General features: G+C 56.4%; 2 protein-coding genes across 2 annotated transcripts; both read left to right on the top strand.

The window, feature by feature from the left end:
- Nucleotides 1-255: 255 nt before the first annotated feature.
- Nucleotides 256-7,837, top strand: ERF (ETS2 repressor factor). Its single transcript, XM_033197826.1, is given in 5 exon segments — nt 256-456; nt 4,846-5,080; nt 5,466-5,581; nt 5,670-6,209; nt 6,212-7,837. Coding segments are annotated over 5 exon segments (1,644 nt in total). The 5' UTR covers nt 256-434; the 3' UTR covers nt 6,943-7,837.
- Nucleotides 7,838-11,663: 3,826 nt separating this feature from the next.
- Nucleotides 11,664-25,773, top strand: GSK3A (glycogen synthase kinase 3 alpha). Its single transcript, XM_033197836.1, has 11 exons — nt 11,664-13,176; nt 15,227-15,414; nt 18,683-18,766; nt 18,923-19,033; nt 21,274-21,404; nt 21,493-21,599; nt 22,579-22,676; nt 22,757-22,852; nt 23,280-23,466; nt 23,806-23,898; nt 25,090-25,773. Exons 1-11 carry the CDS (start codon nt 12,894-12,896, stop codon nt 25,161-25,163), a joined length of 1,452 nt encoding a protein of 483 aa, XP_033053727.1. The 5' UTR covers nt 11,664-12,893; the 3' UTR covers nt 25,164-25,773.
- Nucleotides 25,774-27,066: the final 1,293 nt, after the last annotated feature.

Consider the following 27,066-nt stretch of genomic DNA (forward strand, 5'->3'; position numbering starts at 1 on the left):
GCAGGTAGCGAGTGCCGAGGACTTAAGTTATCAGCAGACTCGGAGCCTCGGACTACGGTCATGACCCGCGGGACCCCATTCCACCCCCGCCCCCTCCTTCCTCCCTCCCCAGCCGCGCGGCCCCTTTAAGCCCGGAGCCGGCCGGTCCTCAGTGGCTGCGCGCCGGCGAGCGTGTGTGTGAGTGCGCGGGGAGGGGGCGGGCGCAGTGTCTCCATGGCGACGCGGCGGTGACGTCGCCGGCCGGGGGGCGTGGGCGTCCCGGCCCCGGAGTGCGATATTAACCCGGGAGGCGGCGGCGGGGAGGGGAGAGGCTCTGAGAGGCGAGGCCGGGTGAGGCGGCAAGGGCGGCCCGACGGGCGCGGGACGGGACGGGGCAGCGCGGGCGCCGGGAGCCGCGGCCCGAAGTCGGGGCGCTTCGCCCCGGGCCCCCCAGCATGAAGACCCCGGCGGACACAGGTGGGGGCGGGGGCAGCACGTGTGGGGGAGACTTGTTGCCCCGGGAAACGGAACGGAGAAACTTTGGGGGGGCTGAAGGGGTCCGGGGGAGCCCGAGTGATCCCCAGTTCTGGGGGACCCCTCAAGCACTCGAGACCTGTTGCTTCTCGTGGCGCGAGCGGGGTTGCTGCCTGGGACCCCCGATTCCTAGCTCCGGGCGGAGTGGTGTGGGTGCTGCGGGTCTTGGTTCTGTATCCGTACTGGGACCCCGCAGGCCGGGCTCTCCCCACTCCCGGGATCACGGGGGTGGCGGGGTCCTTCCCCTCCGCTCTTGTCACGTTGCACTCTGGGGGCCGGGACGTGTGCGGGGCGGGGGGGCTCGTCCACCGGGTCCGCTATCCCTGGTTCTGCGCTGCGCGGTCCGGCTGGTGACCTTCACGGCGGCGCGTGCCCTGCACCAGGTTAGCGGGGGATACGGGATGGCCTCTAGGAGGAGGGCGTGAGTGGGGAGCCCGGGACTCGGGGTCCGGGCTGCGCCGCCCCTCCCCCGCCCGCCTCTGTCGGCTCCTCGCTCCCCCGCCCTCGCCGAGTCGCAAAGTTCCAAAGCGCAGCCCGAACGTTCGAAAAAGGAACTTTTTGTTTCCGACCTTAGAACGCGCGGCTTTAAGGTGGCTCCGGGGAGACCTGGGTACCCTCCTCCCGCGCCACCGGGGGCCCGGGGTTGAGCAGGGTGGGGAAGGTGGGGGGAGACGCAGAGGCTCCCCCCTCGTCCCCCCTCCCGGATCCACCTCTTCTCTTTCAGCGGGCGGTCTCTTCCCTCCGCCCCTCTCTTCCCCGCCAACTTGCTCCTCCTTAAGGGGCCAAGGTTCCCCTCCCCCTCGGCCGGCGGGCGGGGGGCAGCGGGATTAACCCCCCTCCCACTCGGACTTTTCCCCCTCCCCTCCCCCGCCGCCCCCGGGCTCGCGCGGGCTGGACTTTGCGCCCAAGCGCGCAGGGGGAGGGGTCCCAGCCGCCCCCTGCCCGTCTACCCCGTCGGAATCCGGCCCGGGGCGGGGACGGGGGAGGGGGAAGGGGGCCGGGCGCCGCTGTTCAAACTTGTTTCCTTCCCCCGGCGGCGGCGGCGGCGGCTCGGGCTCCTGTGTGCGGGTGTGTGCCCCGACCGGCCCACCCACCCCACCCCATCCCCACCCCATTCCCATTCCCATCCCCATCCCCCTGCTCGGCGGGTGGGGGCGGCTTAATCTTAAAGGGCTCGGAGCTGGGCTCCGGCGCCAGAGGATTGGGACCGGGACCGAGGAGGGGCCCTGGGGGTGGGGCCGGGGTGCGGAGTGCGGTAGGGTCAGTCACGTGCGTCCCACACACTCCCCCGGCTTCCACTAGCTCCCGGGCCGCTGGGCCCTGGGGGCAGCAGGAGCCTCCCCTCGCCCGAGAAGGAGGCCGAGGCGCCCAGACAACCTCGCCTCATCTTCCCTCTCTGCTACCGGCCTTGGCCTGGTAGGACCCGCAGGTCGCTTCCCCAACCCTGTCTGGGGGCCGAACAGTGTGTGGGTTCTCCAGCTGGGGGAGGGGAGGGGCGGGAGGCCTGGAATGGCCTCTGATCGGTGCATCTTTCCCGGCTACCTCCTACCCTGCCGCTCCGCACCCCTCCATCCAATCCTCCATCCCGGCCCCTCTCTCCTCTGCCGTGGCTGTTTCCCACTTCCTGTTTTCTTCCCGGCTCTGGCGCCATAGAGGGCTGCCTGGAGTGGGGGAGGTGGTGGGGCCCCCGAGGAGGCCGGCGTGTTCTTCCTCTACCACCACTCCTCCCTTCCGACCCCCTTAAAAAAAGTTGGGGCCGTCACATGAGGTTGGGGGGTGCCCGGAAGTTTCGTCCCCCCAGGTTTGCATAGTCTGTCTGGGAGAATCCCTACCCTACCTCTGTAGGACCCAGGTGTGCTTCTGGGACCTCGCCATCCCAGCCCTTGCTGTCTGTCTGCTGCCACTTCTGCACCCTGTCTCGCAGTTTCCTGAACCCCTCTCTCCATGTGCCAGCTCTCTCCCTGCCTCACTGGCCCTCATGTTCCCGAGGTCCCGCACCCCCAAGCTTCCTCCATGCAGGTCTGGTGTTTCCCTGTTTTAAGCACGTGGACGCATACACAGCACACTCACACATGCTCCCCTTGCCCGTGCCTGGCTCCTGGCTCCAAGGCCTGGGGAACAGAGCCCCATTGAGACACCCTGACGTCACCCCCTCTTCATTCTCCCCACCACAGCCGGGAACAGGCCCTCATGTATGCTGTGTCCGATGAGGAAAGCCGTCGTTGGGGTGGGCCTGGGAGTGGGGACGGGTCCCTGCCAGAAGTGGGAGCCAGGGTCCAGGCCCTGGAGGAGGGGTTGCTCAGGGAAGGGGTTTAACAAGGGGGCCTGGGACAGCTCCCAGAATACGGCTTGAGGCCTTTCCAGAGCCCCCCCACCTCCTTTCCGAGTTCCCTTTGTGTTGCGTGTAGTCTCTTTCACTCCCTCTCTTCTGCAAAGTTTATTTTTAGCCTCCTGCTCCCCCGCTCCCAGGACTGTCGCTGCACACACGTTGCCTGGTTACCGGACACGGAGGCTGGGGCGGGTGGGCTGGGAAGGGTGGCTTTAATTTTGGGGGGAGGGTGGAAGTCAGTACATCCCCCACCCCCAGATTGATGTCTCAGGGGCTTCAGCCCCCCTCTGGGTCTAGAGCCAAATTGGGGCTGAGGTGGAAGTAGCATGGAGCTTCGTGCCCTGAGAAGGACCGGGAGCTTTTTGGAGGGGATGTGAGGGGATGTGGCTTGGTCACCTGGGTTCCAAAGGATCCTGGGCCTTGCAGGAGACCTTGTGATCTGGACTCTCTAGAAGGGTGAGGATAATGAGGTGAACACCTAGATTCCCAAGAGAGCGATGGGGCTCTGGGGTCCCTGGAAGGGGTTATCAAAGGCTGTCACTTTTAAATGGAACTGGGGCTGTTGGTACTGGTGTGTGAACAGCTGGAGGTCATATCCCTGGCACCCTGAGGGGCTGGTGGAAGGCTGGGATATATCCGAATGGGGCAGGGACTTCAGGGATTATGTGGTACTGCAGCCCAGTCTGGGCGGGAGTTGGGGGCCTGGGTCCCTGTGAGGGACAGTGAGCTCTGGATTTGGAGGGGGTGGTCCCTGTGGGAGCAGGAACTACTGATTCCCTGGGTTCCCAAGGGGAAGGATCCCTTGTTGGATTCCAGACTTGGGTGGAGTCTTTGAGGGTGGATGTGTTGCCCGGAGGTCTTGTTGGTACCTGCTTGAGCTGGGGCCAAGGGAGGCGGATTGACCCCTGCAGCCTGACTGGATTTGGGAGCCGCCCATCTCTAGCCGGCCACCTTGGCCTTCTCTCTCTAGTGGCACCAGGGCCCCTGCCCTGCCTCCCCCGTCCTTCCCTTCCTCCCCTTTCCCTCCTCCCACCCCTCCATTACCGGCTGCCTGGTGCTGAATTATTGATGGCCCCTGATTACCCGGGGGTTTGGGAAATGACAACAACCGCAGCCCCCCCACCCCCCACCCCAGGCTGCCCACCCCCTCCAGAGACCAGCCAGCCCACCACCAACCTCTACCCAAGGTTAATGCTGGGGGCGGGCAGGCAGGTGGGCAGGGAAGGAGCTGAGGATGAGAAGGCAGAAGTGGGAAGAGGGTGACAGCTCCAGGGTGCCTGCTCAAGCTCCAGGCCTGGGCTGGGCCCTCCAGCCAGGTGGGGCCTGGATGCCTGGGTCTGGGGAGGGCAGTGTAGCTCAGAGGGTCCAGGGCTTGGGGGCGCCTCTCAGACAGTCTGGGTTTCACTCTCCAGGGAAGACAGAAGCCTCTGTGTGTGCAAGCGCTGACCTCATCGGCAACCAGTCACCCCACCCCTTCTGGTCCTTTTAAGAAAAAAAAAAAAAATCTTCCTCTCAGGTCCTGGGGTGGGAGTAGGGGCTCTGTTGGGTCTTCGGAGGAGACAGGGCATGTTCCTAAGAAGGAGATCTGAGTAGCTGGGGTGGTGTAACTGGCTGTGAATGGGAGTGGGGGTAAGCTGGGGGACTGTACCCCAACCCGGCTGGCCACGTGTGCCCCTTCCTGCCCCTCCCCCACTGGCAGCCCTGCCCGCCAGCCTGGCTTGGTGCCTGGCCCCCTGGCACTGGCCCCGGGACCCACCGCCGACGGTTTCCTGTTTCTCCCGGTGTCGCTGGAGCAGGCTCCAGCTTCCCCTCCCCCCAGCTCCTGTCTAGCCCCTCACATGCAGACAGACAGACACACACTGTCTTCTCTTAAATCAGGTCTTGACTGAGGTGAGACAGATTTCCCCATGTTGAAGGCAGGGCAGAGGTGGACCCTGGGATGGGACCCAGAGCCCTGGACTTGGCATCCTGACCCCAGGCCACTCCCTGCCTCCTGTCCCCAGGGTTTGCCTTCCCGGATTGGGCCTACAAGCCAGAGTCGTCCCCTGGCTCGAGGCAGATCCAGCTGTGGCACTTTATCCTGGAGCTGCTACGGAAGGAGGAGTACCAGGGCGTCATCGCCTGGCAGGGGGACTACGGGGAATTCGTCATCAAAGACCCTGATGAGGTGGCCCGGCTGTGGGGCGTCCGCAAGTGCAAGCCCCAGATGAATTACGACAAGCTGAGCCGCGCCCTGCGGTGAGGACGGGCTGGGGACCCCCGAGCACATGTGGACTGCCCCCACCCGTTGCACAGCCCCTTGCCTGTGGGAACAAGCATTGGGTCTGACCCCTGGCTTTGCCAAATCCTAGCTGTGTGACCTTGGGCCACTCCCAGCCCTTCCCTGAGCCCCTTGGTAACAGAAGTATCTTGAGGAGAGAATACAGTCACCAGTGGATCCTCTAGTCTAGCCTTACATGTGAGGAGAGAGCTGGTACCCACTCTCTGGGCACTTGATTTGTCTTCTGTGGCCCATGTTCCTCAGTTGGCCTTTGGGAGCCACACCTAAGTGCATGTTAAGGTGGGGAGTCTAGACCTGGATCCCATGTACCTGACCCTCCCAATGGCATTTCTGTACCCACAGCTATTACTATAACAAGCGCATTCTGCACAAGACTAAGGGGAAACGGTTCACCTACAAGTTCAATTTCAACAAACTGGTGCTGGTCAATTACCCTTTCATTGATGTGGGGTTGGCTGGTGAGTACCGGGGATGGTTGGTGTGGAGGGGGTCTGCGTGCCCCTTCAGGCTAGGCCAGGGGCCTTGACACTATCTCCCTTCTGCCAGGGGGTGCGGTGCCCCAGAGTGCCCCGCCAGTGCCGTCGGGTGGTAGCCACTTCCGCTTCCCTCCCTCGACGCCCTCCGAGGTGCTGTCCCCCACCGAGGACCCCCGCTCACCACCGGCCTGCTCTTCATCCTCATCCTCCCTCTTTTCTGCTGTGGTGGCCCGCCGCCTGGGCCGAGGTTCAGTCAGTGACTGTAGTGATGGCACATCAGAGCTGGAGGAACCGCTGGGAGAGGATCCCCGGGCCCGACCACCTGGCCCTCCAGATCTGGGTGCCTTCCGAGGGCCCCCGCTGGCCCGCCTGCCCCATGACCCTGGTGTCTTCCGTGTCTATCCCCGGCCTCGGGGTGGCCCTGAACCCCTCAGCCCCTTCCCTGTGTCACCTCTGGCTGGGCCTGGATCCCTGCTGCCCCCTCAGCTCTCCCCGGCTCTGCCCATGACGCCCACCCATCTGGCCTACACTCCCTCGCCCACGCTGAGCCCGATGTACCCCAGTGGTGGCGGGGGGCCCAGCGGCTCAGGGGGAGGCTCCCACTTCTCCTTCAGCCCGAGGACATGAAACGGTACCTGCAGGCCCACACCCAAAGCGTCTACAACTACCACCTCAGCCCCCGCGCCTTCCTGCACTACCCGGGGCTGGTGGTGCCCCAGCCCCAGCGCCCTGACAAGTGCCCGCTGCCGCCCATGGCACCCGAGACCCCACCAGTCCCCTCCTCAGCCTCGTCATCCTCCTCTTCTTCTTCTTCCCCATTCAAGTTTAAGCTCCAGCCGCCCCCACTTGGACGCCGGCAGCGGGCAGCTGGGGAGAAGGCCCCAGCTGGTGCTGACCAGAGTGGTGGCAGCGCAGGCGGGCTGGCCGAGGGGGCAGGGGCGCTAGCCCCACCGCCCCCGCCACCACAGATCAAGGTGGAGCCCATCTCGGAAGGCGAGTCAGAGGAGGTGGAGGTGACTGACATCAGTGATGAGGATGAGGAAGACGGGGAGGTGTTCAAGACACCCCGTGCCCCACCTGCACCCCCCAAGCCTGAGCCTGGCGAGGCACCCGGGGCATCTCAGTGCATGCCCCTCAAGCTACGCTTTAAGCGGCGCTGGAGTGAAGACTGTCGCCTTGAAGGGGGTGGGGGCCCCGCTGGGGGCTTTGAGGATGAGGGCGAGGACAAGAAGGTGCGTGGGGAGGGGCCTGGGGAGGCCGGGGGGCCCCTCACCCCAAGGCGGGTGAGCTCTGACCTCCAGCATGCCACGGCCCAGCTCTCCCTGGAGCACCGAGACTCCTGAGGGCTGTGGGCAGGGGACCCGTGTGCCCCCCACCCCCCATGCTTCTTTTGCTGCCTTAAGCTCCCTGTGCCCTGGAGGTGAGGGCAGCTCTCTTGTCTCTTCCCTGCCTCCTCCCTTTCCCCTCCCCACATTTTGTATAAAACTTAAATTTCTTTTTTTTAAATGGTGGGGGTGGGTGGGTGCCCAGGGCTAGGGGCTGTTCCCTGTCTCTGTGGGTTTCTAAGCTCTGGGCAAAGTGGTGGTAGCGGGGAGGGAGGGGGAAGTTAAGGGGGCCACCTCCATTCTGGGGAATTTATATTTGAATTGAGGCTTTGGCCTTAACACCCAGGAACTTTTTTATTACAATCGCTTAGGAAGTAAAGCCTTGTCTCCCTCCCTGTTCTCTGCCTCTTGTACCCCTCTGACCCACCCACTCTGCCCCACTCCCAGCCCTTCTCAGCCCCAGCCCTGCCTGCCCTGCCCCTCCAGGGGGCCATGAGTGCCTAGGTTTCTCATACCCCACAAGGTCACAGCAGGGGAGGGAGGGACAATTTTATAATGAACCAAAAATTCCATGTGTTGGGGGGTGGGGGGCGGAGGAGGGTGAGGGGTGCCGCCCATGGGCCACAGATCTCTACAAGTGCCTGCTATCCCTCTCCCACTCCCCACCCCAGCACCGGTCCAACCCCTTCACCCCCAGCTGCTCCTAGGACTGGCCCATGGGCAGGCGGGTGGGGGGATGGGAAGGGGGTACCCTGAAACCAAACTGGAAGCCTCCTCTGCCTCCCAGCTGGGGCCTCTGGAGTGGGGTGGGGGGCTGTGGTCAAGCCTTATTCTGTATTGGGGACTGAGGGTGGGGGTAGTAGAGGGGCCGCTGGAGAATGTATTCAAAACAATAAAACTTTGGACCTTTGGATGCGGTGATCAATGTCCTAGGTGCTGGGTGCAGCCCCCTGAGGGCCACAGCTTTTGTTTGATTCTGAAGGAGGGGCCCCAGCCTGGCTGCCAGTGGGTCTGTGGCCAGATTGGTGTAGAGGGCCTAACCCTAATCAGAATGGGCCAAATCCAGGCCTGGGAAACCGTGTCTTGACCTCAGAGGCGCTTAAGTCCTAGAGTTTGATGATAGTGGTCTCGGGCATGCACCGGCTTCATCTGACTGCCCCTCTGTTCCATGGGGACCTTGTCCTTGAAAGCTCTTCCGACTGTTTTTCACCACAGTCCCACTGCCCTTGCTCTTCTCATTGCCTGGATGCCTTCCCACTTGTGGCTGTGAATTCTTCCCACACCCCAGGTCCCCAGCGAAGACCAGGAACTCCCTTTTGCACTGCTCCTCACACCCTGCCCACACCCCTCTCTTGTTGCACTGAGTTCAGCCGGGAGTCCTTTGGAGAACAGAACAGCCTGCAAGTTACCTTGCAAGGTAACTTGGTGATCTGGTCCAGCCATGGGAACACCCCCAGCCAGCACAAACAGCCAAGGGACCGGCTCACTAGTCATCGATGCTGTTGACCTACTGTGTGTCCAATACTGTGTGTCCAAAGAGCTGCAATGTTGTAGCTCTTTCATTATCCAGTAAGGTAGGGGCAACCAGTGCTGCTAAGTGACTTGCCCAGGGCCCTGTGGCTGAGCCAGGACTTCAAAGCCCACGTTCTTTCAACAACTGAGTTTTCCTTCCTAACACCAAGATAGTTGGATCCAGATCAGGCTTTCAGGATCAGAGGATTTGAGATGAGCTCATAAAGCTAGAAGCTGAGATTGGAGAGCTCGAATCAGGGATGAAAGAATTAGGAGGAATAATCCAGGCTGGAAGTGCCTTTAGAGACAAGTCCTGTCTCTTGCAGGACCAGAAAGGGGAAGGGGCTTCCCCAAGGCCACACAGCTGCTAAGAGATGGAGTGGCAATTGAGGGCTTGTTGGACTGGCTTCACCATAAAACTCCACCCTGTGCAACCCTGAGGGGGAAGGAACGTTGACTGGCAACTGCTACCCACTCGCACCTCATTTCATGCCAGCCAGGGTGGGTGGTCCCAGATGATGTCGGTTGGCAGGGAAGAGAGGATCCAGGGCTAGGATACTGGCAGGAAACCGAGGCTCCCAAGGCGGCCTGCGGGAAACTGCTCCCTCTCCTGGGTGATGTAAGTCATTCCCTGGGGTGGGGGCCACTGGTCTATTTCTGGAAGCTGGGATGAGACATGTCTCCTGGCAACATAGTTGCAGCTGAGTTGGTGGTGGGGTAATGGAGATGGGGATGTTGTCTCTCTGGAGGAGAGGACTCTATCTACTGGCCTCAGCCTCTAAGCCCAGTGCCTTTAAAGCACCTCTAACCACATCTAATATGGAATCATCAGTGCTCAGCTCAGCTCAGCTCCCTAACTGCTGTCCAGGTCAGACCACAGCCCTATCAGACTAGTTGCCCCAGATTCTGGCTGTGTAGGATGTCACAGGTGGCATTTGGCCTTAAACTCCAGTGGCTCTCTAACCTTTAATCGCCCACCTAAATCTATTAGCTGGCTTGAAATGTTCCTGCAAGAAGACACCCTTGGTCCCATCCATATCCTCTGAGATCCTTGCTTCCAAGTAGAATGCCCTTTACAGATGCTCTCAAGGCACTTCACATATTAATTAATCTCATCAGAGACCTCCCCACTTTGTACCTGTAGCCCCAGTACCTCCACAGACTCTCAAATTCCCTTCCTGATGCTTCTCAACCATCCCTCACCCCTTCAGGTCGCTCAGAGATCCCCTTGGTTGCCAGTAATTTCTGTCTCCCACAGACCTTTTTTTTCTTTCCCGAAACAGTCTCACTCTGTTGCTCAGGGTGGAGTGCAGTGGTGCAATCTCAGCTCACTGCAACCTCAGCCACACGGGTTCAAGTGATTCTCGTGCCTCAGCTTCCCGAGTAGCTGGGATTACAGACGTGCGCCACCACGCCCAGCTAATTTTTTTGTGTTTTTAGTAGAGATGGGGTTTCCTCCATGTTGGCCAGGCGGGTCTCGAACTTCTGACTGACCTCAAGTGATCCGCCACCTTGACCTCACAAAGTGCTAGGATTACAGGCGTAAGCCACCGCACCCAGCCATCCATAGAACTTCTAGCAGACACCCTAAGTCCCCTCAGGCTTCTCCACTGGTCCCCAGTAAATTATCTTCAGGTCATTAAGCTCATCAAAGATCCTTTCACCGCTCCACGGACTCCTCTTAGCCCTTCTAGACACCAGGCCCCTCTCAGACGTTTACAACCCTTCCTAACATCCCTCTGTGAACATTCTCACCCTCTACAAACATCCTGATAGATTTCAGACCGTCACGACCTCAAACTCCCACGGACCCCAGTCCCCTCGTGGCGGTTGCCCACACGCAGCGGCGCATGCCCCACGGGTTCTGGCGGTTAAGTAACCCACTCTATTCCGCCCCATGTCGCCGACCTTTTGAGCCGTCTTGGTCCGGTGTTGGAATCCCTAGGTCAAGGGGCTTGACTCAAATTTTTATTTTGACTCAGAGCTGCCATCAGAGGGCAGCAGGCACCGTTTGGTTAGGAAACTACAACTCCCAGAAAAGCCCGCGCCGAGCTGCGCGTGGTGCAGCTGCCTGCTAAGTGAAGGGAACGGAAGTGTGTCCGCACTTTGCCTTCTGGGTAATGTAGTCTCCACAGGCTTTGGCGCTATCATCACCTGCGGTTGTGTCCGCGGGGAATTGCAGTCAGTAACAAACTTGAGTGGACAGGACTTTCTTCTGGTTTCAGAAAGGACAGGACAGTTAGTATAAACAAGCTCGGATTAACATGAAGTCCAGAGACTCCATTTCCCACCATTCCAGGAGGCAGGAGGGTTAAGAAAGCTTTCATTCTACTTCTAAGCGTTTCCGGGGGAGGAAGAGACAACCACATACACAGGAACTGTTTCCCAGCGCCCTTTGGGGGCTACTCTCTTTCTGGTATTAATCGATAAATAGGACGACTCACTGAGTACACAAAACCTGAGGCTACTCTTTGCAGCTGGCCTCCTTATTTTTGGCTTTCCGGGATCCTGTAATTTAGGAAGCGGAGGACGCAAAACACAGAGTGGGAGGCCGGGTGCCGTGGCTCAAGCCTGATATACCAGCACGTTGGAAGCTGAGGTAGAATCGCTTGAGCCCTGGAGTTGGAGACCAGCCTGGGCAACATGGCGAAGCCCTCCACCCTACCCCCACCCCCCAAAATAAACCAAACCAAACCAAATTAGCAGGGCGTGATGGTGCACGCCTGTAGTCCCACCTACATGGGAGGCTTAGGTGGGGGGATTGCTTGAGCCTGGGAATTCGAGACTGCAGTGACCTATGATTGCGCCACTGCCCTCCAGCCTGGGCGACAGAGCGAGACTGTCTCAAATAGAACAAAATCTGAAAACTGAATGGGGGTTCAAGACAATTTTTTTTTTTTTTTTTTTTGAGACGTAGTCTCACTCTTGTCGCCCAGGCTGGAGTGCAGTGGCGCGATCTTGGCTCACTGCAACCCCCACCTCCAGGGTTCAAGCGATTCTCTTGCCTCAGTCTCCTGAGTAGCTGGGATTACAGGCGCCCCCCACCACGCCCAGCTAATTTTTGTACTTTTAGTAGAGACGGGGTTTCGCCATGTTGGCCAGGCTGGTCTCGAACTCCTGACCCCAGGTGATCCGCCCGCCTCGGCCTCCCAAAGTTCTGGGATCACAGGCGTGAGCCACCGGCACCCAGCCTGAGCCCCGCGCCCGGCCCAGATATTCTATTTCCGTCTTTTTAATGCTCCATTCAGCTTCCTGGTGCGAACCACATTGCTAGGAAAAGCTAGACTGTATCCGAAGACTAGTTAGTGTTCGGAGAAACCGCCGGGAACTTTGTTTCCCGAATTCTTGGCAGAGTTGCGGTTAGAGAGGGGACATTTTTTCTTTCTTGATCTATGGTCACCTGGAACTTAAAGGTGCTTGGCTCCATTTTCCAGCAGTCCTTGATCGACCTCGCCTCTTTCTTTAAGAAGAACCTGGGGGCGAGGAAGGAGGGGCTGAAACACTTTTAAGTCTCCCCGGGGAACTACTGCAGTCTCTAACCTTTCGCTCACACGCCCCCAATGGTGGCCATTGGACTCCGCTTCCCGACAAGCCTCCGCAAACTGGCCTCATAAAGGGTCAGGTCTGGACTATTCCCCAGCAGGCTTGGAGCTCATGGGCGATCCCGCCTCCTCAGTCAATGGGGAGGATGCCTTGAACTCCATTTCCCAGAACACACCAGGGCTTGCTGTGGCAACTGCACTGAAGCCTTGGTGTTGACTACACTTCCCGGCAGGGACTGCGGCCTAGCGTACCTGGGAAGAGGAGCGCGAAATCTACTCCATTTCCTCGCCCATCTCCGGAATTGCCGTATCTACTTGGGACTTAAGAAATCACCTGGAACTCCATTTCCCGGCGTGCTTTAAGAATCGCTTTACACCTGCAATGCGGTGAGGGCGTGGCGATGACTCCATTTCCCGGCTTGCCTCACGGCCCGAGCTCCGCAGGTTCACGCGCGCCGACTCAATTTCCCAGAGCGCACCGGGCTCTGGGACGCATACACAGCCAATAAACTGAGTGAGTGGACTCTGTTTCCCAGCGTGCATCAGGCTCTCTGCTTCCCAAAGTACTTCAGGGCTCCCCGTCGTACCGTCGGCAGACAGATTACCCTGGACTCCATTTCCCGACGTACAGCGCGACCCGTCATTCCCGCGGTCTACTCTGAGGCTTTTGTGGACTTCATTTCCCGGCGTGCCACGGGGCTCTCTGTGCGGGCCGAGGGCGGTGACGGCGGCGCGGACGACAGCCGGACTGCATCTCCCGGCGTGCCCCGCGGCGGGCGCTGGGCCGGAGCCGGAGCCCAAACCCGAGCGGCGCGGCCTGGAAGAGGCCAGAGCCCGGGGGAGGCGGCGGCAGCAGCGGCGGCTGGGGCTGCCCGGGGAGCCCGAGCCCCGCGGCCTGGGCCTGTGCTCGGCGCCATGAGCGGCGGCGGGCCTTCGGGAGGCGGCCCTGGGGGCTCGGGCAGGGCGCGGACCAGCTCGTTCGCGGAGCCAGGCGGCGGAGGCGGAGGCGGCGGCGGCGGCCCCGGAGGCTCGGCCTCCGGCCCAGGCGGCACCGGCGGCGGAAAGGCATCTGTCGGGGCTATGGGTGGGGGCGTCGGGGCCTCCAGCTCCGGGGGTGGACCCGGCGGCAGCGGCGGCGGAGGCAGCGGAGGCCCCGGCGCAGGCACTAGCTTCCCGCCGCCCGGGGTGAAGCTGGGCCGTGAGTACTAGCGGCGCCCGTGTAGGGTGGTGATCAGGGTTCCCAAAGCTTCTCATACATCCATCAGGTTCTTTTATATGCTTAGATAGGAGCCCGAGGTCACTATGCCTCCCCAAATCGGGGATCTGAGCCCTCTTTCTCCCAGGAAAAGGGGTCTTGGGGTTACCATCTCTTGGAGATCAGAATTACTCTTGGATCAGAATTACTAACACTCAAAGAAACAGGGGTTACAAGTCCCTGTTCTTTCATTATTGAGATCTTAGGTCCTTGAGCCTTAAGAACAGGTATCTGACGTTGCTACTCATTGTAATATTGGATCAGAGGTCACAGTCACTTGCAAATGGGGATTTAGGGTTATTGTCTCCTAAGAGAACAAGAATAAGACCAATCCCGAAAAAGAGGGATCTGCATTCGCTGTCCTTCAGAAGATGGGGATTTGGAGTGAATATCACTTAGAAGCAGGGCTTTGAGGTTACTGTGTTGTGTCCCCAAAGAATAAGGCCAGGCTTGCCAAACCTGGTACTCAGATCACCTTCCCTATTAAAACCAAGACCTGGCATCATTACCCACCCTAAATATTGTTGAGCTGTACCCCCAATGGTGAGAATTAATAGTTACTGCTTCTTAAAGACATTGGGAGTCAGCATATCCTTCAAATCAAGTCCATAGTTCATGTTTTAAAATACATGGCTTGGTGTGTCTCCTTTAACAAAAATGGAATGGAGCAGGATAGGTCACAGTTTCCTATAGAATATGGATCTAAGGTTATACTTGTTTAATAATTGTTCTAAGGTATGGTGTCATTGGCTCTGAAAAAAATAGTGATGTAGGGTTATCTCCCTCTGAAAGAACATGTCACTGGCCCCTCAAAATGGATTTGGTGGCCGGGCGCGGTGGCTCACGCCTGTAATCCCAGCACTTTGGGAGGCTGAGGCAGGCGGATCACCTGAGGTTCTGTTTGAGACCAGCCTGGCCAACTGGTGGAACCCTGTCTTTACTAAAAATACAAAAAATTAGCTGGGCGTGGTGGCGGGCGCCTGTAATCCCAGCTACTCGGGAGGCTGAGGCAGGAGAATCGCTTGAACCCAGCAGGCGGAGATTGCAGTGAGCCGAGATCGTGCCATTGCACTCCAGCTGGGCAACCAGAGCGAAACTGTGTCTCAAAAAAAAGAAAAGGAAAAAAAAAAAAAGAAAAAATGGATTTGGTTCATCAGTTACTCAAAGGGGTCACTATCCTTTAAGAATGGCACCAAGGTTTGCTACCATTTGAATAATGGGAATTGGAAATTATAGCTTTCCTTCAAAGGACTGAGGCTGGAATAGCCCCTTGATAATAAAAGTCAGGTTCATCATTCTCATAATTTGGTGCTTGTCCATTAGGGACCACCCACATACGGGGAGGAGTCTGGGTCTCTGGACCACTCAGATGAAGAGGTCAGGTCAGTGTTTTTTTCTAACCTCAAAGTACCAAAAAGTGAGGGTCAGGGCACTGGTACATACAGCAGGAGAGGACATTCATTTCTGTCACCAAGAACCAGTGAAGTTACCAGCTCTACAGGGGAGGACTTAGAGGTCAGTATCCACTAGGCTGTGAGATAGGTTAGTGTTTTCCTAAAGTAGGAGTACCTGAGGGTTACTGCTCCCTTAAGTGGAAGAGGCCAGGTCAAGCTTTCTCCAAATAGGAGGGGCCAGAGGGCAGTAGATCCAGAGTAGATGGAGTCAACATCTGATGTCTCCCAGTACCAAGACGGCCAGTGATCTGTTGCTTCCTAGAAGTAGAAATTTGGGGTTGCCAGCCCTTGAAGCAGAGATATTTAGGTATCAATATCCTCCCATGTGGAGGGGGGGCAGGATTTAAGGTTTCCAGAAAGGAAGAGGGGAAAAGTCACTGGGAAGGTCCCAGCATCCACCTTTCCTCAAAGAGGAGGAGGGAACAAAGAAGTCCTCAACGAGCTTCCTTGCAGAGATTTCCCTTCCTCCTACAGCCCCAGGATGGGGTGATGCGCAGACAGGATGGGTCAGTGGATCGTGTATCCCCTTTGTTCCCCAGGTGACAGCGGGAAGGTGACCACAGTGGTAGCCACTCTAGGCCAAGGTCCAGAGCGCTCCCAAGAGGTGGCTTACACAGACATCAAAGTGATTGGCAATGGCTCATTTGGGGTCGTGTACCAGGCACGGCTGGCAGAGACCAGGGAACTGGTCGCCATCAAGAAGGTTCTCCAGGACAAGAGGTTCAAGGTAGCTTGGGCGGGATGGGGACAGGGAGGTTTGGGGACTGGGTGTGACTGGTGGGAGAACCCCAGCCAGAGAGCTGGAGGCTTAGGTTTTAGAGCCATGGACCAGAAGAGAAAGTGGGGAAAAGAGGAATTGAGACCTGTGGAAGATGGGAAATGTGGATCCCGGGAGAGCCCAGAGCTTTTACTGGGCATTTGCTCAATGTAAGTGCTTTATAGGCAAATTCTTATTTAATTTACATAAAGATTCTCTGAGGGTAGGTACGGTGGTTATACCCATTCTAAGTGTACGCTAAGCTTAAGCAGGGAAACAAACTCAGATAAGAGGATTGCCTGAGGTCATAGAGCAAGTGCCCCAGTCAAGGCTAGAATCTGATTCCCAAACCCTCTATGCTAACCACTTGGTTACGCTTCTTCCCAGAAGAGAAAGGGACCTGGAAGAGCTAGCGCGGGTGGTTCTCTGAAGGTGGCGCTGTTCCCAGGTGTTTGGCCAGTGCAGGATGGAATGGAGGTGCCCTGTGAGCTAGGAGAAGCTCAGGGAACTAGAAGGAGATGGAGGAAGTGGAAGTTGAGGAATAATTGGTGTTTAAGGGCCTGGCATTTGGAGCTTAGGCTAGTCTGGATGTAGGAGAACTGAGCCTAGACTGGAAAGGAACCAGACCAGGGCCTGGGTCTTGGCAGGGAGGGCCGTTGGGCAGGAGGAGCTCTAGGGTGTCAGTATTTGATTGGAGTTGAGTTCCAGAAGTGAGAGGGATGTGGGGGCAGGGAGTTCCTAGGCCTCACAGAGGAATAGAGAATGGGGAAGAATGATGAGACCGCATTCTGGGAAGAGTCCGATGCCTGGAGTCTGGGACTCAGGATCCTAGATAGAATTCAAGGATCCAGATGCTTCCACGGGACCAGGGTGAGCTGGATGGCCACTACCTGTCTGTTGTTGCTTGTGCCAGGTAGGGGGCAAGCCTCACATGCCCACACCTGATATTTTGTTTTTCTTTTTTTTTTGAGATGGAGTCTTACTCTGTCTCCCAGGCTGGAGTGCAGTGGCAGGATCTTGGCCTGCTGCAACCTCTGCCTCCCAGGTTTAAGCGATTCTTGTGCCTCAGCCACCTGAGTAGCTGGGATTGCAGGTGTGGGCCACTAAGCCCAGCTAATTTTTTTTTTTTTTTTTTTTTTTTTTTTGAGGCGGAGTCTCGCTCTGTCGCCCGGACTGGAGTGCAGTGGCCAGATCTCAGCTCACTGCAAGCTCCGCCTCCCGGGTTTATGCCATTCTCCTGCCTCAGCCTCCCGAGTAGCTGGGACTACAGGCGCCCGCCACCTCGCCCGGCTAGTTTTTTTGTATTTTTAGTAGAGACGGGGTTTCACCGGGTTAGCCAGGATGGTCTCGATCTCCTGACCTTGTGATCCTCCCGTCTCGGCCTCCCAAAGTGCTGGGATTACAGGCTTGAGCCACCGCGCCCGGCCTTTTTTTTTTTTTAAGTAGAGACAGGGTTTTGCCATGTTGGCCAGGCTGGTCTTGAACTCCTGACCTCAAGTAATCCGCCCCTGCCTCGACCTCCCAAAGTGCTGAGATTGTAGGCATGAGCCACCATGCCGCCCTGATTTTTCAAGACAAACTAAAAACTGGATTTAGATGTGCAATCTTTTTTTTTTTTTTTTTTTGAGACAGAGTCTCGTGCTGTCACCCAGACTGGAGTGTGGTGGCACGATCTCAGGTCACTGCAACCTCCGCCTCCTGGGTTCAAGCGATTCTTCTGCCTCAGCCTCCCAAGTAGCTGGGACTACAGGCGCGTGCTGCCACCACTATCGGCTACTTTTTTATATTTCTAGTAGAGATGGGGTTTCACCATGTTAGCCAGGATGGTCTCTAATTTTTTTTTTTTTAAGTCAGAGTCTTGTTCTGTCACCAAGGCTGGAGTGCAGTGGTGTGATCTTGGCTCATTGCAACCTCTGCCTCCTGGGTTCAAGCAATTCTCATACCTCATCCACCTGAGTAGTTGCAATTACAGGCATGCGCCACCATGCCCAGCTAATTTTTTTGTATTTTTAGTAGAGAGAGGGTTTTGCCATGTTAACCAGGTTGGTCTCAAACTCCTGGCCTCAAGTGATTCCCCTGCCTTGGCCCCCCAAAGTGCTAGGATTACAGGTGTGAGCCCAGCTGTTTTTATTTATTTTTATTTTTTTTTTATTTTAAGGCTGGGTGTGGTAGCTGACGCCTGTAATCCTTAAACTTTGATTGGCTGAGGCAGGAGGATTGCTTAAGGCCAGGAGTTAAAAACCATCCTGGCTAACATAGCCAGGTTCTTTAAAAAAAAAATAATAATAAATTTTATATTATCCTTTTAATTTTATTTATTATTATTATTATTTTGAGACGGAGTCTCTGTCGCCCAAGCTGGAGTGCAGTGGCGTGATCTCTGTTCACTGCAAGCTCCACCTCCTGGGTTCACGCCATTCTCCTGCCTCAGCCTCCCGAGTAGCTGGGACTACAGGCGCCCGCCACCATGCCTGGCTAATTTTTTTTATATTTTTAGTAGAGACAGGGTTTCTACTAAAATGTTAACCAGGATGGTCTCGATCTCCTGACCTCGTGATCCGCCCACCTCAGCCTCCCGAAGTGCTGGGATTACAGGTGTGAGCCACTGTGCCCAGCCCCTGCCTATCCTTTTTAAAACTTTCTTTTGGAGAAAAAAATCAGAAGGTGTCATTTGATTTTTATATTTCAGCAATAAGTTGAATTTTTTTTTTTAATTTTTAAAGTAGGGTGGCTTGGCGCGGTGCTTTATGCCTGTAATCCCAGCACTTTGGGAGGCCGAGGTGGGTGGATCACGAGGTCAGGAGATCGAGGCCATCCAGGCCACTGTGGTGAAACCCCATCTCTACTAAAAATACAAAAATTAGCTAGGTGTGGTGGCGCGTGCCTGTAAGCCCAGCCACTTGGAAGGCTGAGGCAGGAGAAGCACTTGAACCAGGGAGGCAGAGGTTGCAGTGAGCTGATATCGAGCCACTGCATGCCAGCCTGGCAACAGAGCAAGACTCTGTCTCAAAGAAAAAAAAATGGGGTGAAGAAAACACATCTGTGGCCTAGGTTTAACCCGTAGGCTTCTAGCTCATGTGGGAGGGGAATAGTTTGGAGACAAGGAATTGGGGGATACCCCAGGGGACCTTGGAGCTGGGACACAGGGAGTAGCTGCCTGGCTGTTGTGGGGAGTGAGTAGGGAGGGGCAGCCGAGAGAGTTGGTCGTATACTGAGACTCTCTCCCTTTGCCCTCAAGAACCGAGAGCTGCAGATCATGCGTAAGCTGGACCACTGCAATATTGTGAGGCTGAGATACTTTTTCTACTCCAGTGGGGAGAAGGTGAGACCTCGAGGTGGTGGTGGTGGTGGGTTGCTCCACCTCGACTCCAGCCATTTTCTTGCCTGCCTGCCTTTCCCCCACTGCTCCCTGCACATCTTCCTTCCCCCTTCCTCACTCTTCTCACAGTGCCTCACGCCTCTCCTTTGCTCCCTGCAGAAAGATGAGCTTTACCTAAATCTGGTGCTGGAATATGTGCCCGAGACAGTGTACCGGGTGGCCCGCCACTTCACCAAGGCCAAGTTGACCATCCCTATCCTCTATGTCAAGGTAGGCTGGCAGGCGGGCTGCTGGGACCCAGACCCAGAAAGCCAGGGGCTCTGGAGCCTCCCACCTTTTATGAGATCCCTCATCCGCCAAGTTTGTGTTGGTTTTCGGAGGCCCCATGACCCCCAGAGATGGAGCTCGCCTAACACAGGGGAGGGCCAAGGCAGGCAAGGCCTAACTGAATCAGGAAGGCAGCCTGACCTGGGGCTGCAGAGGCTGCCAGGTACTTGCTTAGGTCCATATAGGGAGTCCAGTGGCACCAGAGATGTTGGAGTTATCTCAGGATAAGGGGGTGGTGGGGACCAGGACTGCACAGGGAGCTGCTGAGGCCAGAGTTTGGGCCTTTAGAGCCTTGGTTGGGAGTAGGTGGGAAGGAGTTAGGGTTGGAGGAAGGTTAGCATCCACACAGCCAGGAATGCATCTCCGTCCATCATCTGTGCAGGTTCATTCCCCAGTGCCTGGCGCTGTGCCCTGGGTGTTACAGACCTTTAGGAGGTATTTGAATGAATGAATGAATGAATGAATGATTGCAGCCCAGGGATGATGTGGCAAACAGGCTGGAGCAGCCTACTGCATTGGAAGGAGGTGGGTGGGTTTGTTTGCTGGAGGTCATTTGGGGCCCAGCTGCTGTTTCTGCTGGCTTTAAGTACCCAAGCCCGGGTGAGCCGATGTGGGCTTTACCAGTGGTTGTGGCTGTTGGACCTCACCTCCCAGGAGGGGAGCTCTCTGGTTTGGCCAATCTGTCCTGTGGCTGCCTGCATACGGGACCCAGGGCTGAGGAATTCCAGACGCACCACTGACTGTGACCCAGGCCTTGCCCTTGAAGAGCTCTCAGTTTGGTAGGGTAGACAGGCATTATCACAGAAAACTATTAAATGAACTAGCTGCTGCCCTACCAGAAGGAATACAGGGAATTCTGGAAATGGAGGAAGCACCCAGCCTGGTTTGTGGGTGAGAAGGATCAAGGAAGGCTTCCTGGAGGAGACCAAGCACAGGGCAAGGGAGCGCATCTTTGGCCGAGGGGAACTGGAATAAAGGGAAGGGGGTCTAGAAAGCAGCCCTGTCAGGCCCTGGTCTGTCTAGGCCCTGGGGGATGCAGCAGTGACTGAAACTCAAAATCCTGCTCTCATGGTACTTCTGTTCTAGTCCGTGGGAGGGAGAGTGGCAGGAAAATGGAGCTGGCGAGGGGGCAGGCTCAGGGGTGGTTTTGATTGTCGGATTAAGGAGCCAGTGGTTTTGGTGGGGGGAAGCTGAGTGCCTGGCTCCCTAGCCTGTTTTATGACAACCTCCCGACATATCTTACTCTTCAGGTTTCTGCCAAGGGTTGTGATTAAAGCAGTGGTTCTCAGAGTGTGGTCTGGGGACCAGCATCAGTCATTGCTGGAGAGCTTGTTGCAAATGCCTGATTCAGAACTCACTGATCAGAAACTCTTGAGAACGGGGCCCAGCAGTCCCTGTGTCTTTGTTTTTTGAGACAGGGTCTCACTCTGTCACCCAGGCTGGAGTGCAGTGGCATGATCTCAGCTCACTGGAACCTCTGCCTCCTGAGTTCAAGTGATTCTCTTGCCTCAGCCTCCTGAGTAGCTGGGATTTCAGGCGTGCACCACCACGCCTGGCTAATTTTTGTATTTTTAGTAGAGATGGGGTCTCAACATGTTGGCCAGGCTGTTCTCGGCCTCCCAAAGTGCTGGGATTATAGGTGTGAGCCACCACGCCTGGCCAATAGTCCCTGTTTTTTTTTAATTTTTTTTTTTTTTTTTTTTGAGGTGGAGTCTCGCTCTGTCGCCCGGACTGGAGTGCAGTGGCCGGATCTCAGCTCACTGCAAGCTCCGCCTCCCGGGTTCATGCCATTCTCCTGCCTCAGCCTCCTGAGTAGCTGGGACTACAGGCGCCCGCCACCTCGCCCGGCTAGTTTTTGTATTTTTTTTAGTAGAGACAGGGTTTCACCGTGTTAGCCAGGATGGTCTCGATCTCCTGACCTCGTGATCCGCCCGTCTCGGCCTCCCAAAGTGCTGGGATTACAGGCTTGAGCCACCGCGCCCGGCCCAATAGTCCCTGTTTTAACAAGTCCTCCAACTGACTGTGGTGCACACTAAGAGAACCAAGCGTTTCAAACGGGTTTCCCCAAAGCTGTGGCGGCACCAGGGAGAGTGGGCCTGGAAGGGCTCTTCAGGCCAAGCTGGTGGGGTAATGGTGCTGTATGGGGAAAGCTGGGCTAAAGTTCTGTCCTTTGCCTGCCCCAGGTGTACATGTACCAGCTCTTCCGCAGCTTGGCCTACATCCACTCCCAGGGCGTGTGTCACCGTGACATCAAGCCCCAGAACCTGCTGGTGGACCCTGACACTGCTGTCCTCAAGCTCTGCGATTTTGGCAGGTGGGCCTGGGGCGTTTTGAGTGGCTGAAGAGGCAGGGGGGACCCCAGCCCTTGCCCCATGTTTACCCCTGCCCATCTTTTCCCACAGTGCGAAGCAGTTGGTCCGAGGGGAGCCCAATGTCTCCTACATATGTTCTCGCTACTACCGGGCCCCAGAGCTCATCTTTGGAGCCACTGATTACACCTCATCCATCGGTCAGAGTTATGGGAGGGGGGTGGGGGGAGTGGCAATCTGGAAAATTTCGGAGTTTTCTGTGTGCTGTATGCCAAGCTTGGTGATGAAAGCTTAACTTCTGTTCTTGTATCCAGTCCTCACAAACTTAGGAGGCTGATGCTGTTGAATGCTCATTTTACAGATGAGCTTAGAGCTGTGAGGCTGCCTGCCCGCACTGGCACCACTGGGACTGGGCAGGGCTGGGATTTGAAAGCTGACCTGACTCCAGAGTCCATACCAGCTCTGGAACCTCCCTGTCAGCCCTCTGTTCTCGGCTAGGGGGAAGGGCTGCCAGAGACCTTGGGGGAACCAGGAAGCAAGGCTTTGCCACCATGAAGGTGCAACTTGCTCCCAGGGCCTCTGTGTCCTTCCGTTTGTGGGGACAACTGCCATTTTCTAGGCATGAGGGGAAGCCTAATTGAGGGAATGGGCATGAAAGAGTTTGAAAGGGTACCTTCCACAGCAGCGTGACAAACTGTGGAGTCCTTAGGTATGAACTCGTGCTGTGGGGGTCAAGGTACAAAGCAGGGAGGAGTGAGACTGCCAGGCTGCAGCTCTTCTCATGGGCAGGATAGAGGTTGGAACAAGAGGAAGGCAGTCCAGAATTTAAGGTTGTACCTTCCTGTGGCCCAAAGAACATGAGTGCCTGTTGGCAGGTTTGGGCCTAGTTTGGTCTGTCGTCCAGGCTAGCGGGAGAAAGCGAGCTCATTGGGGTCCTTAGCAGAGAGAGGAACTGAGGGATGGAAACACATTTATACTAGAGAGTGGAGCAAAGGCTTGCAGACCTGCAGGGTCAAGGTTAGGCCCATGTTTCTAAGCTGCATGTGTCCTTGGGACAGGTGCTTCGTCTTTGAGAAAACAGGGCTCCTGACACTCTCAGGATGGCCATGAAGAATAAAAGCACTGGGAGGTTGGTGGCCCTACTCGCCTAGTCCTGACGCTGCCCCCATTTCCCCTTAGATGTTTGGTCAGCTGGCTGCGTACTGGCGGAGCTCCTCCTGGGCCAGCCCATCTTCCCTGGGGACAGTGGGGTGGACCAGCTGGTGGAGATCATCAAGGTGAGGGGTGGGGCCGGGGTGGGCAGGGGGTGGGGCTGAGGGATGGGGCCCTTGTCTCAGAACCTTCCCTCTCTTTACAGGTGCTGGGAACACCAACCCGGGAACAAATCCGAGAGATGAACCCCAACTACACGGAGTTCAAGTTCCCTCAGATTAAAGCTCACCCCTGGACAAAGGTAGGGCAGGACTAGGGGCTCAGGGCAGTATGTCTGAGAGCTGGTCCCTTTTGGAGGTCAACTGTTCTGTGGACCTGGCCTCAGAATCATGGCTTGGGAGGATTTGAAGAGTTATCCAGGGATCAATAACTTCCATCCGATTTCAAAGTCTATGGCATTTTAAAAGTTGAAAACCCACAAGTAAATTCAAGATTCCAGTTTTTATGGAGGGTCAGCAGGGCTCATATGGTCCCAGACCTGGGCTGGCTGCTTACTCGATACAAACTGACCTCTCCTTAGTGGTTGGGCCTCAATTTCTTCATTTGGAAGGTGGGGGTGTGGGAAGCAGCCAGTCATAACTTGCTGCAGGCACTGTGGGAGTGAGATAATAGGAGTATGCCAGTGCCCAGGGCATCTCACCCTCATGACCCCTGCCCCCATCCCCCAGGTATTCAAATCTCGAACGCCGCCAGAGGCCATCGCGCTCTGCTCTAGCCTGCTGGAGTACACCCCGTCCTCAAGGCTCTCCCCACTAGAGGCCTGCGCGCATAGCTTCTTTGATGAACTGCGATGTCTGGGAACCCAGCTCCCTAACAACCGCCCACTTCCCCCTCTCTTCAACTTCAGTGCTGGTGGTGAGGGCACAGCCTGGGATCTGGGGAGTGGGGCGGGGTCGGGGGGCAGCCAGATTGCAAAGAGCTTGGTGTTGAAGCAGGAGTGGGGAGCTAAGGGCAGGGTACAAGGCAGGCCTGGGGCTCAGGAAAGATGACTCCCAGATTTCAGGGGGAACTGAACCTGCTTCAGTCGTGCTCTATTGTGATCTGCCTCGTGCTAAGCTTTTTCTGGTTTTTCATTGAGAGAGGTCTGTGGCTGAGGTGTCCACAAACAACTGGCCTTCCCAATAGCTGGGTTCCCATTTGGTGCCCATCATAACCCTGCTGTAGTCTACCCTGACTGGTATGTCGTGTTTCTAGAACTCTCCATCCAACCGTCTCTCAACGCCATTCTCATCCCTCCTCACTTGAGGTCCCCAGCGGGCACCACCACCCTCACCCAGTCCTCACAAGGTAAGTGGGGGCCATCTGCTGGGGGTTAAAGTATCTCTCAGCTTGGGGAGTGTGGGGCTGTTCGCTCAATTGCTGGATTTCCTGAATGTATTTTTAAATCATTGACATTTTGATGGCTTAGGAAGCACATCTTACAACATGTGAGTGACCACCTTTAGGGGGCATTCTTGCGTACTTCTGTGTTTAAAGGCCAATGGGAAAGCCAGAGAAACAGCGTTTGGCCTGAACACAAACAAAAAGTTGAATTTGTTGCCCAGGTTTTTTTTTTTTTTTTTTGCGATAGAGTTTCACTCGTCACCCAGGCTGCAGTGCAGTGGCTCGACCTTGGCTCACTGCAGTCTCCACCTCCTGGGCTCAGGCAATTCTCCTGCCTCAGCCTCTGAGTAGCTGGGATTACAGACGCACACCACTATGCCTGGCTAATTTTTGTATTTTTACTAGAGATGAGGTTTCACCATGTTGGCCAGACTGGTCTCGAACTCCTGACTTCAGGTTATTTTCCCGCCTTGGCCTTCCAAAGTGCTGGGATTACAGGCGTGAGCCACTGTGCCTGGTCATGTTGCCCAGGTTTAAAAATGGGGCTATTTTGTGTAAAAATTCAGATTTCCTGTTTCTCTTAGGGAAGAAAACCAGATTGGGCAGCAAAGGGCCCACCCATCCTACTGACAGTAGACAGTGGGCGCCCTTTATATTTTTTAGACGGAGTCTTGCTCTGTCACCCAGGCTGGAGTGCAGTGGTACAATCTCGGCTCACTGCAACTTCCGCCTCCTGGGTTCAAGTGATTCTCCTGCCTCAGCCTCCCGAGTACCTGGGATTACAGGTGCACACCACCATGGCTGTCTTATTTTTGTATTTTGAATAGAGATGGAGTTTCACCATGTTGGCCACGCTGATCTCGAACTGCTGACCTTGTGATCTGCCCACCTCGGCCTCCCAAAGTGCTGGGATAACAGGCATAAGCCACTGTGCCCAGCCCAGCCACTCCGTTACATGGAGCCTGGCACTCTGGTGTGTCACTGAGTTACTATCCTGGCCCTTTAGCACTTCCTTGAGTTTGCACCCTTCACCTAAAGTAACAGCTTGTAACTTTTAACACAGAATCTATGGCAAGAGAATTCCTACTCTTGGGTTGGGCGAAGGGGTGTCTGAAAGGCAAAGGCTAACTCTGCTCCTTCCCTCCCTCCCTCCAGCTTTAACTGAGACTCCGACCAGCTCAGACTGGCAGTCGACCGATGCCACACCTACCCTCACTAACTCCTCCTGAGGGCCCCACCAACCACCCTTCCACTTCCATCTGGGAGCCCCAAGAGGGGCTGGGAAGGGGGGCCATAGCCCATCAAGCTCCTGCCCTGGCTGGGTCCCTAGATTAGAGGGCAGAGGTAAATGAGTCCCTGTCCCCACCTCCAGTCCCTCCCTCACCAGCTTCACCCCTGTGGTGGGCTTTTTAAGAGGATTTTAACTGGTTGTGGGGAGGGAAGAGAAGGACAGGGTGTTGGGGGGATGAGGACCTCCTACCCCCTTGGCCCCCTCCCCTCCCCCAGGCCTCCACCTCCTTCAAACCCCCTCCCCTCCTGTGTTCCTTGTAAATAGAACCAGCCCGGTCCCTGTCTCCTCTTCCCTTCCCTGGCCCCCGGGTGTAAATAGATTGTTATAATTTTTTTCTTAAATAAAACGTCGATTCGCACTGTCCAACCTGGCCCCGCCCCTCCTACAGCTGTAACTCCCCTCCTGTCCTCTGCCCCCAAGGTCTACTCCCTCCTCACCCCACCCTGGAGGGCCAGGGGAGTGGAGAGAGCTCCTGATGTCTTAGTTTCCACAGTAAGGTTTGCCTGTGTACAGACCTCCGTTCAATAAATTATTGGCATGAAAACCTGCTTTCTGTCTGGCTGCCTGTTTACACTGAGGTGGTGGGGGATCCCAGGTGGGGACTGTTCTGGGACAGGAGTGAGCTGCATCTCAGGCAGAGGGCTGTCTGAAGGCCCTGGCTCAGGTGCCCAGCCTTCTCGCACCGTGGCTCTCTCTGCACGTGTGGTGATGAGCTCTGTCTAGGTTATCTGCTGTTGAGGCCTGGGAGAAGCCTGCCCCATGACCCAGCATAAATCATCTGCTTCTGCTTAGGGAGGGAGGGATTAACCTCCCAGTAACTGGTGAGCCAGTTGGGGATCAGAGAAGGGAAGGTCATGGGGCTTAAGTGACAGTCAGGACTTGAACAGGCTATCTTAGCCCAAGTTGCCTGCCGCTCTAGGGTCTGGGGGGACAGGAGATGAGGAGTTACTCAGGCCAAAACTTAGCCTGCTTGTAGACTCTTTGTTGGGTGGCCATGGCTGGAGGTGGCACTCTAGAAGATTCCAAGCCTTCATTTCCAAGTCTTAAACAGGACATCTACCTGGTCCACCTCTTAGGGATGTTGGGAAGTGACAACCCTGGGAAGGCAGGGGCAGAGAACTTGACTTTTATCCTCACTTAAAACATGCTGGGGCACAGGCAGAAAGAAATGTTATCTCCTCCACATGGCACCAAGCAGTGAGTGTGGCCAGGACACCCCAGAGTTGGAAGGGGGCCTGGGGAGGAGCAACGGGTATGCCCCCTACTGGATTCCACTGGTGAACAAAAAGGGAAAACTTTCAAATGCCCCAGATGGAGTGAAGGGACTGTTCCTGTGGGGTCTGGGCTCTCCAGTTTGCTCACCCCACTGCAGGGGCATCTTTACACTGCCTGGGATAGGACAGACCCTGCCCCTTCCTTGCTCAACACCACTTGGATTTCACCTGGTTTGTAGAATGAATGAATGAATATAAAGAGCAAGCAGATTGATAAGGGGAGGATGGCCATTCTGGGCAAGGGGCAGACCTTGGGATCCTGGGAATGCCTTTCTGCTACTCACATGTGGTCAGCCATGAAATCACTGAGGTGTCCCTCACCCTCCTACCACCCCATGACCCATTCCCAGGTCTGGCCCTGTCTTCTGCTGGACCATCTTTAGCCTCCCACTCACCCCACTTTGAGCCCAGATCTAATACCCAGTTATGACCCTTCCCCAACCCAGAACTACTCAGCCCAGCTTTCAAGGCCTTCCAAAGTCTAGGCCTCCTTCCTGGACAATTCCATACCCACCTGCATTTCGCCTCCCCTGCCTGAGCACTCTGGGCTGCAGGGGCCTGGGAGGA

This window comes from Trachypithecus francoisi, unplaced genomic scaffold (genome assembly GCF_009764315.1).
Source record: "Trachypithecus francoisi isolate TF-2019V2 unplaced genomic scaffold, Tfra_2.0 Contig01705, whole genome shotgun sequence".
In the NCBI taxonomy this organism is placed as follows: domain Eukaryota; kingdom Metazoa; phylum Chordata; class Mammalia; order Primates; family Cercopithecidae; genus Trachypithecus; species Trachypithecus francoisi.